The following is a 15878-nucleotide window of genomic DNA, read 5'->3' on the forward strand; positions in this document are numbered from 1 at the left end:
TAGATTGCTTTGAATAGTATCAACATTTTAACAATACTTATTCTCCCAATCAATGAACATGGAATGTTTTTTTCATTTCTTTGTGTCTTCTTCAGTTTCTTTCATAAGTTTTCTATAGTTTTTAGCATACAGATCTTTGACCTCTTTGGTTAGTTTTATTCCTAGGTATTTTATGGGTTTTGGTGCAGTTGTAAATGGGATCGATTCCTTGATTTCTCTTTCTAGTGCTTCATTATTGGTGTATAGAAATGCAACTGATAGCTGTATGTTGATTTTATATCCTGCGATTTTGCTGAATTCATATTATCAGTTCTAGGAGTTTTTTGGTGGAGTCTTGGGTTTTCCACATAGAGTATCATATCATCTGCGAAGAGTGAAAATTTGACTTCTTCCTTGCCAGTTTGGATGTCTTTTATTTCTTTGTGTTGTCTGATTGCTGAGGCTAGGACTTCCAACACTATGTTGAACACCAGTGGTGAGAGTGGACATTTTGGTTGCGTTCTTTTTTTTCTTTGTTTAATTTTTAATTTTTAAATTTTTTATTGCTTATTTATCTTTGAGAGAGAGAGAGAGAGAGAGCGCACCAGCAGAGGAAGGGCAGAAAGAGAGGGAGGCACAGGATTCAAACTAGGCTCCAGGCTCTGAGCTGTCAGCACAGAGCCCAATGTGGGGCTCGAACTCATGAGCCGTGAGATCATGACCTGAGCCAAAGTTGGATGCTTAACTGACTGAGCCACCCAGGCACCCCTTCCCTGTTGTGTTTTTGAGCTTAGGGGGAAAGCTCTCAGTTTTTCCCCATTGAGGATGATATTAGCTGTGAGTCTTTTGTATATGTCCTTTATGATCTTGAGGTATGTTCCCTCTATCCCTACTTACATGGAGGTTTTTATCAAGAAAGGATGCTGTATTTTGTCAAATGCTTTCTCTGCATCTATTGAGAGGATCTTGTGGTTCTTATCCTTTCTTTTATTAATGTGATCTGTCACATTGATTGATTTGCAGATATTGAACCAAGCCTGCATCCCAGGAATAAACCCCACTTGAATGTGGTGAATAATTCTTTTAATGTATTGTTGGATTTGGTTTGCTAGTATCTTGTTGAAAATTTTTACACCCATGTTCATCAGGGAAATTGGTCTGTAGTTCTCCTTTTTACTGGGGTCTTTGTCTGGTTTTAGAATCAATGTAATGCTGGCTGAAGCCACATCTTTAAGTCATCACAGTAAAAAACATGGCTTTGGAAGAAAGCCTTATATCACGTGAACTTAATATTTTCTTTTTTTAACAAGTGATTAAATAAGAAACAATTAGATTGATTGCCTGCAAAAAAGTAAAGCTCTAGATTTTGTTTAATGCAAACATGTTCACTTATAAGCTAAAAATTAGATGCAGGTGCTTGTACACTTACCTAAGGTAAATGGCAACACCCAGTGGATGGCTATCAGAGAGTCAACATCAACATGGGTGGATATATTAAGTTGTGTTCCGCATGAGTCAGGTCTGAGGTTGGCATTACTTAGTTGAGTCATGAATGACCAGGATGTGAATGAAAAGTATGCTCATTAAATTTGCAGAGAAGAGGTTGATGGTCTTAGAAGATATGAATAGTATTCAATATGACCATGATGAACTAGAGAGATTACATTTTTTAAAGGGTAAAGTTCAGAAGGAAAATCTATAAAAGAATACACCTGATATAAAATGAAAACTTAATAGATACAAGAAAAGGTTGGGGTGACCAAATAGATACAGATATAAAGACTAGATAGATATAGATACTGAAAACCAAAGAAGGAAAATGGACTACAATGTAACTCTTCTCTTTCATTAACCCAGAGTGGCTATTCTATTCTTGAATAATTTTTCCCCTGAGATTTCAGGTGTCTCTATATAATTTAATTCCCATTGCCTTGTTCCTATACAACGTAGTTTTTCCTAATCATGTAAAAGTCAATTAAGGCATCACCTTTTCAAGAAAGTATTTCCTGACGTCATCTTCTTACATCTGCCACCAATTTCGTATCCTTCTTCCCTTGTTTCATATTCTCCTGGATAGACCTCTTTTCTAGCAATTACTTCCCTATATTTTAACTATACTTTCAATAAGTACAATTCTCTCTCAATAAACAATGACCCCAGAGTCTTTTATCTTCATAAAATGATTGGCACATTGTGGCTGCTCATTAAATGTTTTTTAAATAAATGAATGAAACAGTATTTGTAGGTGGGGGCTTTTAGTTCACATTAGAGCCCCTGCAACCACCATTGATGAAACAGGTCAGAAGAGCTTATCTCCAAGACACCCAGTACCCAGGTATTTGGTATTACTGTAGAGGCCCTTGAGAGAACTTGCCAAGCCGGAAATCATAAATCTTTGGTTCATGCAGCCTTAAGATGGTCCAGATTGATCTGTCCTTGATGAAGAGTGGAGAATCTCTGTTCTTTAACTTGGTTTTGTCTGGCTTTTGAAGTGATATCTATATCCTAAAAGTAGAAAGAAGGTTCTTGTAATATAAGGACAAGAGTACTTGAAGCATTATAAATACTGACTGATCAGATAGTCAAAATTTCAAAGAACTATAAATTATTATTTACACATATATAACTATTTAAAGCTGACAGCTCAAATGAATGGAAAAGGGTAGACTATGATATTCACCTTGAACCATAAATTTTTTAAAATTATTTATTTATTTTATTCAAGTATAATTAACACAGTGTTATACTAGTTTCACGTTTACAATATAATGATTCAGTAATTCTATGCATTATTCAGTTTTCATCACGATCAGTGGACTCTTAATCCCCTTCACCTATTTCACTCATCCTCCCACCCACCTCCCCTCTGGCAACCACCAATTTGTTCTCTGTATTTAAAAATCTGTTTTCTTTTGGCTTTTTTCCTTTGTTCATTTATTTTGTTTCTTAAATTCCACATGTGAATGACATCATGGTATTTGTCTTTCTCTGACTGACTTATTTCGCTTAGCATAATATCTTCTAGGTCCATCCATATTGTTGCACATGGTAAGATCTCAGTCTTTTTTATGGCTGAGTAACATTCCATTGTGTAAATATACCACATCTTTATCCATTTATCTATGGATGGATACTTGGGTTGCTTACATATATTGGCTATTGTAAACAATGCTGTAGTAAACATAGGAGTATCTCTATCTCTATCTATCTATATTTTCAAATTAGTGTTTTTGTGGGTTTTTTTGTTGTTTTTTTTTTGGCTAAATATCTAGTAGTGAAATTACTGGATCATAGATAGGGTGATTCTATTTTAAAATTTTTAAGGAACCTCCATACTGTCTTTCACAGTGACTTCACCAGCTTGCATTCCCACCAACAGTGCATGCAGGTTCCTTTTTCTCCACATCTTTGCCAACATTTGTTGTTTTCTCTCTTTTTGCTTTTAGCCATCTGACAGGTGTGAAGTGATATCTCATTGTAGTTTTGATTTGCATTTCCCTGATGATGACTGATGACGAGGATCTTTTCATGTGTCTGTTTGCCATCTCTATGTCTTTTTTAGAAAAATGTCAGGGGCGCCTGGGTGGCGCAGTTGGTTAAGCGTCCGACTTCAGCCAGGTCACGATCTCACGGTCCGTGAGTTCGAGCCCCGCGTCGGGCTCTGGGCTGATGGCTCGGAGCCTGGAGCCTGTTTCCGATTCTGTGTCTCCCTCTCTCTCTGCCCCTCCCCCGTTCATGCTCTGTCTCTCTCTGTCCCAAAAATAAATAAAAAACGTTGGGAAAAAAAAAAAAAAAAAAAAAAAAAAGAAAAATGTCTATTCATGGCTTCTGCCTATTTTTAAATTGGATTATTTGGGGGTTTTTGGTATTGAGTTGTATAAGTTCTTTAAATAATTTGGATATTAACCCCCTTATTGGATATGTCATTTGCAAATCTCTTCTCTTATTCAGTAGGTTGCCTTTTTTGTTTTATTGTGCAAAAGCTTTTTATTTTGATTAATAAAAATAGTTTAGGGCACCTTGATGGCACAGTCGGTTAAGCCTCTGACTCTTGATTTCAGCTCAGATCATGATCTCACAGTTCATGAGCCCCACATTGGGCTATGCGCTGTTAGTGCAGAGCCTGCTTGGGTTTTTCTCTCTGCCCCTGTCCCACTTGCACAGGCACTCTCTCTTTCTCTCAAAATAAATAAATACACATTAAAAAAATAGTTTCATTTTGCTTTTGTTTCCCCTACCAAAGGAGACAGACATATCTAGAAAAATGTTTTCTACAGCTGCTGTCAAAGACCTTACTGCCTATGTTTTCTTCTAGGAATTAAGGTTTTAGGTCTTTAATCCATTTTGCATTTATTTTTGTGCATGGTCTAAGCAAGCGTGAACCATAAAATATTTGTCCCTGATGGTTTTGTCTGTTTTCTCCTCAAATAAAGACATTTGTGTGTCTTTATTATGTGTTAACCTTCTCTCATCTGTGTCTCTGCTTGGCTCCCCACTTCTACCTGTCTCGCTCTTGTTCTATCTTTTGGGCATTTCTTCGTATGGCCACATAGAACTGAAAAACATTTTAAAAACTTTATTGTACCTACAAAGTTCTACTTCCTGTGTTTAATTTAAAAGCATTTAATTGCATTGCCCGGGTAGGTCAGTTGGTCGAATATCTAACTCTTGATTTCGGCTCAGGTCATGATCTCATGGTTTTGTGAGATTGAGCCCCACATTGGGCTCTGCACTGGCAGCATGGAAACTGCTTGGGATTCTCTCTGTCCATCTCTCTGCCTCTCCTGCACTTGCACTCTTTCTCTCTCAAAATAAATAAATAAACATTTATAAATAATAAAAGCAGGTGAATTGATTATTTTACATTTTTCCTCTTTGTAGCCCTTTTTTGATTTTGGCCATCTTAAATCCAGGGATCCTTCAGAAAAGAAATGTTACTCATTTCAAATATGGCCACTCAAGACCATCTGAGTGTCTATAGGCCTGTCCTTTCCCAACTATTCTGGGCCCAAAGAGTTTACCTTGGCTTAGAGTGCAGGCTATAGACCACCCAAGATTTGAAAAATCCTCTCCAGAGTTAGACTTTTAGATTATAGTACTTGAGAATTTGAGAAGGACTTTGGGTACTATTTAATCTTAAAGATGAGAAAACTGTGACCCATAGAGGTCATGCAATTGTTCTAAGCTATGTACCTGGTAAATGACAGATCTAAAATTAGAACCTGGATGCAAAGGAGCTTATATAATGAAAGAGTGGTGCTTATTTATATATTGGAATGCTCTACTAACCTTGGTAAAAAAGGGAAGCCTGCCAAAAAGTCAGGGAAATATAAAAGAAATAATAAAATCCCTTAAAAAAATTTAAAAACTATTGATCATATGGATCCAGGATCCTATATCCTGGAAAAGAAAATGTATATGGCATGTGCTTTGTATCAGTGCATATATGTATATATTTGTCCAAATCTCTGTTCATTTGAATAGTTTTTGATCTTATCATCTTTAATATTTTTCTTTTTCCCCAGATTATAGGAAAGGGCTATTTCACATGAACTTTTAGATTTTTGATATAACATTTTGATATTAAGACTTGAAGTAGCCTTTTAAATGCAGTACAGTTTAGAATAGCAGTTCCCATTAATAATTTCGTCAGACTTGTGGAGGCCTCCTCACCTTGTTTGCTCTTGGAAGGAGTGCTGTCACACAGGCACAGTGACAGAACTGATCATGCAGAAATTACAAAGAGATAATTTTTCCACTCATATTGTAGAAGGGAATCCAAAAACTATTGATACTATGCCTTGATTAATGTATCGAAAAAAGGTGAATTCTGGGGACATTTTAAATGACTAAAAGAAAGTGCACTGGCACCAAAATGAGAACTGTTTTATTAGATGATTTATTTTGAAATCAGCCATGAATTCCTCCCACAGAGGCAATGGGAGTATTCAGTTCCATCTGTAAATTCAAATAAAAAGAAAGATGATGAGGTGATGAGTATGAGATTCCATGATGTGTCATAAAAATGGGGATTACATGCAAGCTTGTAGTATACAAATTAAACATTCCTTAGTGTGTCACCTTGATCCTCCTGATTTTCCCCACAATATGGGAGTCTGGGTGTTAGGAATAGGCTGCTATCTGTCCTGGTAATGTGATGTAAGTGTGCATACTCAGGCCTGAACTGCGTACTCCTACTGTATTTTTCAAGGTCTATAAAATAAGACAGTTAGCCTCATTTCTCAAAAGAAAAAGAAACTTTTCCTCAGAAAAGTCCTAAATTTCTACTTTGAAAATTTATTGCCAAGTACTGTAGATCCTATCACTTTGGTGTCTCTGAAACCCATCTACCTCTCTCAGTCAGGACCACCACAGCCTTTACTCACACTTTCATAATTTTACATCTGGACACCCTGCTGCCCATAGTCCATATTGCTGCCAGAGTGATTTTTACTAATTAGATTGTGTTATTTTCTGTGTAAAACCCTATAATGGCACTCCATCATTTTTAGGTAAACTTCAGATTCCTTAACCTCTCATGTAAGAACTTTGTGATCATGTTCTTGGTCATTTCTGCAACCTTATCTGTCATAACTCCATGTTCCAGCCAAATTGAATTATAACTTCTCATTATAATTATAATTATAACTTCTCATGCTTCTGAGCTTTTATTTTGTTGTCTCTTTTCCCTGGTATGTTTCCTTTCTAACTTCCTCATCCCTTGCTTTTTCCTAGTTATCATTCTAGACCTTGTTCTTGTATCTTCTCTAGGGAGCCTTTCCTGATCACCTCTTCCTCCTTTCAATGCCCCATCACGAGTATTATAATCTTGAATTACTAGGTCTCTCATTCCTGTTAGGCCATTCACCACTGAGGACATGGATCCCAGCTTATTTAATTTGTATCCCTAGTATTTAGCACAATGTTTGGCATGTAGTAGGTGTTTGATAGGTGTAGTAGGTGTATTTGTTGGATAAATAAGTCTCCTTTTAAAGATAAAAAGATCATCTTCTATAGTAGAATAACCTCCCCATCTTGTAGCCTTGTAGGATAGTCCCACTAAAAATCTTTGATATCATTCTGATCCTGTCCCTTTGCAAATTAAGGACACAAATGATACCACTTTTATGTACTTGTTCTGTTATTTTGATAAAAAGCTGATTGCAGGTTCCATCTTAGGAAGTACAAGTTTCCTACTTCTGTCCTAGTAGAAATCGTAGTCTAAACAGATTTATTCTTAGGCTAGGTTGCTCATTGAAGTTTTATTTACTTATAATCAATACACATTTATTGAGTTTCTGTGATGTGTCGGGCTCTGGAATAGGTGCTGGATATTAAAGATAAAGATGATCTAGGTCTTTATCCTCAAAGAAATGATAGTCTTATGAGCAAGTATATCAGAGTTTTTGAGTCATTGTGTGGGTGAATTAAAGAGGTAATAGTAGTTTTTGAGTTCTGACATATTTGAACAAATCACCAACAAATAAATGAAACATTTCTTCTCTACTAATGAGGACACTTTCAGCAGAAGCTGGAGTTCATGGGAGATGTTACTTTAAGGACTGTTAACTACTAGACAATTTATAATTTTAATAGGATTTTCTTTTAAATTCCTTTGCTGTGGCTCCTTTCTCTTCTGAGGTGATTGACAACAGTACTGTAGTAAACTAGAATTATTATCCAGAAATTAAATAATGTGTTTGAGACATGTACACACAAAAAATTCAGAGACCCTCTATTACAGGTTCACCTCAGATGTGATATTCTCTGATTCGATGCTTTATATCTTCTTCCCCCTCTCTGTTCATTACTAGTTTATGAGTAGTTATTTCTTTTAAGTTTATTTATTTATTTATTTATTTATTTATTTATTTATTTAGAGATAGAATGCACATTTGTGTAGGGGAAGGTCAGAGAGAGAGAGAGAGAGAGAGAGAGAGAGAGAGAGAATCCCAAGCAGGCTCTGCACTGTTAGCACAGAGCCCATTGTGGGGCTCAAACTCACAAACCTGTGAGATAGTGACCTGAGCCAAAATCAAGAGTCAAATGCTTAACTGACTGAGCCTCCCAGATGCCCCTGTAAGTAGTTACTTTTATTAGGAAATATCATTCTTATGTTCCTTCCCACATTGCTGGACATATGAACCAGGAGAAATTCACCATGGCTCTTTGATGAGAGCACAGAGGAAATAATGTTAATAACATTCAGGAGTGGGCAGCACTGACAGTTACTCTTCTTTGTTTTACAGAGATGAACGAAATCAGTCCATCATCGTAAGTGGAGAGTCTGGGGCAGGAAAAACAGTTTCAGCTAAGTATGCCATGCGATACTTTGCAACTGTAAGTGGTTCTGCCAGTGAAGCCAATGTTGAGGAAAAGGTCTTGGCCTCCAACCCCATTATGGAGGTAAGACAGCAGCAGCCTTGACCTTGTTACTATATTTTCTTAAGAAACATGCCCCCAAAATTGAAACAGCACATGTAAGAAAGTTGAGGATGTCCTGGCCATTAAAAGTAGGAAAATACTTTTCCACATATTAGTAAGAAGAGACCTCAGAAAAGTAAAAAGTCAGTAAGGTAGACATTTGAGTAAAGCCCAGCTATGGAGGCATTTACTTTATTCCATAATCCTGCACTCTTAACCTACCTTTGAATTGTTGCCTCTAAATAGCTGGTAGTGGTATTTCATTTTCTAAATTTCTATTCTCCTAGTTATTTGACTCCTATCTATTGTTCCTTGTAGTAGAAGTGTGTTCCTCATTTCCCTCTAATTCTGAGTTCATAGGATTCTCCATGCTCAAGCATGAAGAATTTTATCATCCCTTTGCCCACATTTCATTTTCTATACTTAGTACAACCTGTTAGCCTTTTCTATATTTTTTCCCCAGATTTTAACTATAAGCTTAAGTCATGATCTTATGAACATTTTTCTTCTTGTTTTTGTCGAGCATATCACAAAGCTGTAGGCTAGAAAAAGAAATTCAGTACAATTTAATAAATTCCTGAGAAAGGACAACTACAAAAGGATGTCCTTTCAAAGGTGAAATATGTATACAGAGTGGAAATGCTCATTCCAAAGAAAGTGGACCTGTTTGTGTGAGAATTTGAATATTCCAGGATTTGTAGTTAGAGAATTATCTGTCTATTAGTACGATTTTAAGAAAGTCAAACATTTTTGCAAGTAGTCCCATTAAATGGAGAAAAGTATTTCTCATTAATAATGGAGAAAAGTATTTCTCATTAATAATGGAGAGAAATTATTTTAGACAGGGAGGAACAAACCTTTCTCATTGAGAATTCAAGTCAGCATTGTTTATTCCTGTTTTTTTCCTTTGTCAAGCCTTATTTGTCACCCAAACACAGACGGAGTTTAGAACTGGCCTGGTGCACCTGTGGTACAAGTGGTTTTTGCAATAATCAGTCCAGAGGTAATTGTGCCTGGTTTGCAGTGCCATGTGTGACACTTCAGAACAGAGTGCTGTGACCCCTTGCCCACAGGGCTGTCCTCCAGAGCAGCAGAACTTCTGTTCTTGGGATTGAGAGGACAGGATATGCTGGGGAAGTTATGGGGCTGCCTGGGATAAGTGCACTGTGGAAAGAGAACTGGAGAAGCTTTCTGAAGTGGCACAGACTGGGGGAAACAGAGGTTTATGCCAAAAAGAGTAGTAGAGAATTTAAGCAAATATTAAGATTTCTAAAGAATTTAAGCTACAGATGCCAACTGTAGTGCTGGATGCCACAGTTAATATTGGGGAAATATAATCTGTAGAGCCATGTTTTGGGTTTGGGGCAGAAAACAACAGGCCTTTGCTTTGCTTCCTACCATCAGTTTGACTGTTTTTGGTCACAACAACAAATTCTCTGTATTTGGCAATAATTTAGCTCATTCTTAGTCCCTAATGTTAGAATATCCCAGTCTAAGTTGTGATGGCATCCAGGAACCCCACCTTTTCTAGGCCTGGACCGTATAATAATGTAAGTCCAGAATGAACCTTCTAGAATATGTCAAGTTGATTGACATATTTTATGACCTTGCTATTTTCTCATTCAAAAAATAGTACATCGGTTTTTCCACAATACATAGTTCACTTGTGTTAGCAGGAGAGATAGTAGAATGGCCACAAATACTACTTTTTAATAGGTACTTAGAAAGAATTTACTTTGTTTGCTAGACTGAACAAAAAAATTATGCTTAGCTATTCCCTTCTACATTGTGTAGTTTTTCCAAAGGAATTTGGATTAAGAAAGTTTGGCACAGAGAGAACTAATTTTCAATAACTACAAATGAGGGCATACCAATTTCAAAGATTAAAGTGGAATCTGGGGCTTAAGAATGGTACCAAAGGGTTTGCAGTCATAGGAGGAAGACAGATGAAATATTGAGTATGTGACCTAGAAAGTTTGTAACTTTAAACCTGCTTCTCAAGACTGCATCTCTATATCAGAGTCCTTTACTGTGATGTCAAGGATGGCATGTCTGAGTCTCCAGTGATCTGAAACTCCTGGGATAATGAGTGTCCTACATTAATATCACAGCCCAGTGGCTAAGGGGATTTCCACATTATCCTCTAGAAAGCAAGCTCATCCTCAACATAGGCTCCTTTGGCAAAATACAAATGAGGCACAGAGAAATGAATCTTTTTTGCTCATTTTTTCATGTTTTCTTTTCCTCCTTTTCTCTAGGAAATTTTCATCCTAAGATGGGGACAGGAAAATATTCTTGGGGCATACTGGATCTTAATAGTTTTTTTATATCTTTAATAACCATAGTTGAAGACTTTTATGTGCTTTTCGTAAAGAGGAGGAACTCACTCAACACTTCACTGAAATCAGTAGTACAGTCAAGACCACAAAACTTTTCCTTAGAAGTTTCTTGCTAACTGAAATGAAAATAGCATTAAGGGGGTCTGTTGTAAATATAGTACTTAAAAGGCAGAGGGAGCAATTAGAGGGAATGAACAAAAGGTATTGTTTGTATATAGAACCTTTCCTTACCAGGTTCAAGGCTTAGCATCGTATAGTTTTAGTTTTGAAAAGGACCCTGGAGCTCATCTCACCTAGGCAGTTTACACTTGGAGTCACTAGCATTCCTCAGAGGATTAAATGTTGGCAAGTTGGTAATAGGGCCTGGTCTAATACCCAGATCTTCAGACTTCTATTTCATTTGCTTCTTTTATCATTCTTTGCTCTATGTTTAAATACATTTCACTCAAAGACAGAGGGGAGGAGTCTGTTTCAACCCTGGCCTACTCACTGCAGATTCTCATAGAGTGTAGTGCTGTTTTGACAGCTTGGCCGCTCTGACTCCCACTCTGAGTAGATAGAGAGATGGCATCTGGAAGGTGGGATAGAGTCAGGGAGGAAGGAGTGGCTGTGGCGCCCCCTTCCCCAGCTTCCTTAGTTGCTGGCAGAAAGGTGCTTGGGACAGTGCCTGGTAAACACTCGGTGGCTATTACTGCCATTGCCATAATTACTACATCTTCTTCCTCTGCTCTGTGACAGAGTGGTGAAAGAAACGTGTGTGGTGAAAGAAAATCCTGCATTTATCATTAATTTCCTTTTCTAAATAAAATAAAAATAACCGGAATATATGGAGATTTTTTTGTTGTACTTTTCATGCCATCAAGAAAGGGAATATCTAAGTAAATGTATTGTTAAATTATCTTAGGCTATATTAGTTCACTCTTATTTTGCTTGGAAGATAGCTTTCCATCACTCTTTCCATTTAAAATGTTAATCTGAAATATAGCAGTGTTCTCACTGCCAAAGCAAAATAGGACAATATCTGCCTTGTATTTCACAGAGTAAAAATGTGCTTTCTTTGACTGATCAGAGAATCTAATGTGTTGATTTTTTGTGGCTATGTTATTACTGTTTTCATCACTTATATTTGTATTGCTTTTTTAATACACCAGAGCATTTTCACACCTTTCTCTCTGCTACGACTTTAATATATTAATTCTGATAGTCTTAAGCTTTGTACAAGTAAATGGTATTAATCGTATGTGAAATTGTTTATTAAACATTTAATATATGCATTATGTGAACACTTGCTTTTCTTACTACACTTGTTTTTTGCTTTGCCTTGAAACAAAACTTTATGGAAGCATGTTACCTAAGTCAGAAAGTAGTACGTATGAGGGGCATCTGGGTGTCTCAGTCAGTTAAGCATCTGACTCTTGATTTTGGCTTAGGTCATGATCTTGGCTCAGGTCATTACCTCATAGCTGTGAGACTGAGCTCCTGAGATTCTCTGTCTTTTCCTCTGCCCCTCTTCCCCATTCTCAAAATAAATAAATAAACATTGAAAAAAGTAGTACATATGTTACCTTAATTTTTAAAGTTATATAAAAAATTAGCAGAAAGTTACATTCTCTGAATTCTATAGCAGATGTTTTGCACGATAGAGAAAACTATCAAATTCCAAGGGCAGATTTTAGTATGTCTGGTTTCAGAAAATGGCTTTGAATTGAGTGGGTAATTATTAATACTCTGCTAGTAAACAGTCCAACTAGGCCTTTGTTGTCACAGGGTAAAATGATAGAAACTTCTAGCTAATGAGGCTCTGAACACCGGAATAGCATCTCCATGAAAATATTAATTTGTCTTAACTAGCTTATTTATATTACACAGCCCAAGTTTTTCAGGAAATCCAAACCCAAGTGTATAACTAAGAGGTCTTGCCTTGGCAGCCCCCATTCCCATCCGTTTCTTTCCTTGTTGACTTCAATGAGCATGTTCTGATACCACAAATGGTGTGAAAATCCCCTAGCCACTGTGCTCAGGTTTGCTGTTTCTGAAAATAATTTGTGTGAGAATAACAAGACAGATATGAACTATTAGTGGGTATCTGTGTGGTTGCACAGTGGGCAAAGCATACCCTGGTGCCTGCAGGGGCAAAATTGGTTCTGTTCTTAAAAGAATCAGTTATAAAGGGTTGTGTTCTATTCTGTCCTTTGTCTCCCTGAACAAACTCTGTAAATGTCATGTCATGAACTATACTTCTAAAATATTATTTTTCCCTTTGCTTCTTAGTCCATTGGAAATGCTAAGACAACCAGGAATGATAACAGCAGCCGTTTTGGGAAGTATATTGAAATTGGTTTTGATAAGAGATATCGAATCATTGGTGCCAATATGAGAACTTACCTTTTAGAGAAATCCAGAGTGGTATTCCAGGTAAGCTGGGCAGATACCCATAAGTACTGTATTAGATTGCCAATTTCAGAGCTCACGCTTGCTGGTGTGCATTTTTTTAACTATTTTTTTTTAGCGTTTATTTATTATTGAGGGAGAGACACAGAGCATGAGCAGGGGAGGGGTAGAGAGAGGGGGAGACACAGAATCTGCAGTAGGCTCCGGGCCCTGAGCTGTCAGCACAGAGCCTGACGCGGGGCTTGAACTCACAAACTGTGAGATCATGACCTGAGCCGAAGTCGGTCGCTTAGCCAACTGACCCACCCAGATGCCCTGCTGGTGTGCATTTAATTTGCAGATAACTCTTGAACTTATAAGTCTTGATAACTTATGACAATATTACTACAGACCACATTTGGACCACAGTATGTAAAATGGTACCTGTCAGAGGCAGGACAGTACGTATTAGACTAATAATCTTTGGGACTCGGCACTGGTCTAGGTTTAATGGTTTTGACTTTTCCTACAGATGCTGGTAGGGTAATCTTATTTTAAAAAAAGGTGCTTTGGGGCGCCTGGGTGGCTCAGTCGGTTGAGTGGCCGACTTCGGCTCAGGTCACTATCTCGCGGTCCGTGAGTTCGAGCCCCGCGTCGGGCTCTGTGCTGACAGCTCAGAGTCTGGAGCCTGTTTCAGATTCTGTGTCTCCCTCTCTCTGACCCTCCCCCATTCATGCTCTGTCTCTCTCTGTCTCAAAAATAAATAAACGTTAAAAAAAAAATTAAAAAAAAATTAAATAAAAAAAATAAAAAATAAAAAAAGGTGCTTTTAGTTTAGTCTTAACTCTCATATTTCCCAGTTGATAGGGAAGACATTGGGATATGCTTTCAGTGACTTACAGTTTGAATTCAGTTCCTTGTCCTCTTACCTTCCTTCTCCTCTCTTAGAATATATTGTTTAGATAGAATAATGAAAGTTAAAAAATCTTTACCAGGGGTGCCTGAGTGGCTCAGTCGGTTGAGCATCTAGTTCTTGCTTTCGGCTCAGGTCATGATCTCATAGTTTGTGAGTTCGAGCCCCACGTCAGACTCCATACCAGCAGTGCAGAGCCTGCTTGGAATTCTCTCTCTCTTTTCCTCTCTCTCTCTCTCTCTCTCTGCCTTTCTCTCTCTCTCAAAATAAATTAATTTAAAAAATCTTCTTTACCAGACATAAGCCCCCTTTGGGCATCAAACCTGACCTTGAGAACACACTATTCTTTAGTCAACTGAATACACTACAGAATTCAAGGATTTGGTGGTGGTAGAGTATAAGGATTCAGTTTTACTACAGTTGTATTTTTTTTAAAGTATGTATGTAGAAAAAGGACTGTCAGGAAATACTAAGAAATGATATTAGAATTGTACATGATTTATTTTCTATTTTGTAAAATACTGATGTTAAAATATATAAACTAAAATGATATGGATGGTGTAGTACATTTGTGGATTTCTTACAAACAACCACAGTAGGTGATCTATTCTGACATATGGCAAAGATGGAATATTCTTTTTCATTTAAAGTGTTAAGTAGTGGGAGCACCTGGGTGGCTCAGGTGATTAAGCCTCCTGCTTCAGCTCAGGTCATGATCTCATGGTTTGTGAGTTCGAAACCCGTATTGGGCTCTGTGCTGACGGCCTGGAGCCTGGAGCCTGCTTTGGATTCTGTGTCTCCCTCTCTCTCTTCCCCTCCCCTACTCACACTCTGTCTCTCTTTCTCTCAAAAGTAAACATTAAGGGGAAAAAAAAATTTTTTTTAAATAAATAAAGTGTCAGGAAGGGGCGCCTGGGTGACTCAGTTGGTAGAGCCCCTACTCTTGACTTGCACTCAGGTCATGATCTCACAGTTGAGCCCACGTCAAGCTCTACACTGACAGCATGAAGCCTGCTTGGGATTCTCTCTCTCCCCCTCTCTCTGCCCTTCCCTGTGCTCACTGTCTTTCAAAATAAATACACATTAAAAAAATAAAGTGTTAGAAAGACTATGACTTTGAAAGGTACTGTGAGAAAATACTGAGTACAGGTTTCCCCCGCTATCCAAAAGCAGATTGTTCATATGAAAACTTTTGTCAGCTGAAATGGTATAAAGCAAAGAAAAAATACCATTAATTTACATGGAAAAGTTTTTGAGCATTGCTAGACCCCAAAAGTAACCTCTCTTAGGCTTTTCTGATGCCTTGGGACACATCTTGCTAATGGAGGCACAAAATAAGTCAAGATGAAGCACAGATGCTCACAAACACAGCTCAGAGGTATGGCAGGGTGATGCTGAGATGCTCAGCATAGTTCCCTGCCAAGGAGCTGGGCGGGGCCACCCTCGCTGCTCTGGGTGTGTGCTGCCTCTGTAATGGCTCACTGAAAACAAACACTAAACACTGTTTAGCTTTTCTGTAAAAAATCCTCTGTGGATTTCTTTTGGTTAGCGAAACAGGTACTAATGTAGGCCTTTTGCAAAAGTGAAGTGGTATAATGTGAATGTTAGAAAAGCAGAGGAGAAAAGACTTAAGGGAGACCTAGGGAAGATGGCAGTGTAAGAGGACGCTGGGCTCACCACGTCCTGCTGATTGCTTAGATTCCACCCACATCTGCCTAAATAACCCAGAAAACTGCCAGAAGACTAGGAGAACAGACTCTCTGGAGCCAAGCGTAGATAGCAGTCCCACAGAAGAGGGACCCCTCCCACAGGAGACCACCAACAGCAAAGCGAGCTAAGCCTGCCCCTCCCGC

At 37.9% G+C, this 15878-nt stretch overlaps 1 protein-coding gene across 5 annotated transcripts in view; it reads left to right on the top strand.

Annotated features, from left to right (window-relative positions):
• The window catches only part of MYO5A (myosin VA), a 195395-nt gene that overhangs the window by 80242 nt on the left and 99275 nt on the right, over window positions 1–15878 (top strand). For all 5 annotated transcript variants that reach the window (XM_058737701.1, XM_058737700.1, XM_058737702.1 and 2 more), the window contains exons 5-6: window positions 8229–8385; window positions 13014–13157. In XM_058737701.1, the coding sequence (XP_058593684.1) occupies window positions 8229–8385; window positions 13014–13157 (301 nt within the window). The remainder of the gene's footprint in view (window positions 1–8228; window positions 8386–13013; window positions 13158–15878) is intronic.

This window comes from Neofelis nebulosa, chromosome 7 (assembly GCF_028018385.1).
Source record: "Neofelis nebulosa isolate mNeoNeb1 chromosome 7, mNeoNeb1.pri, whole genome shotgun sequence".
Classification (NCBI taxonomy): domain Eukaryota; kingdom Metazoa; phylum Chordata; class Mammalia; order Carnivora; family Felidae; genus Neofelis; species Neofelis nebulosa.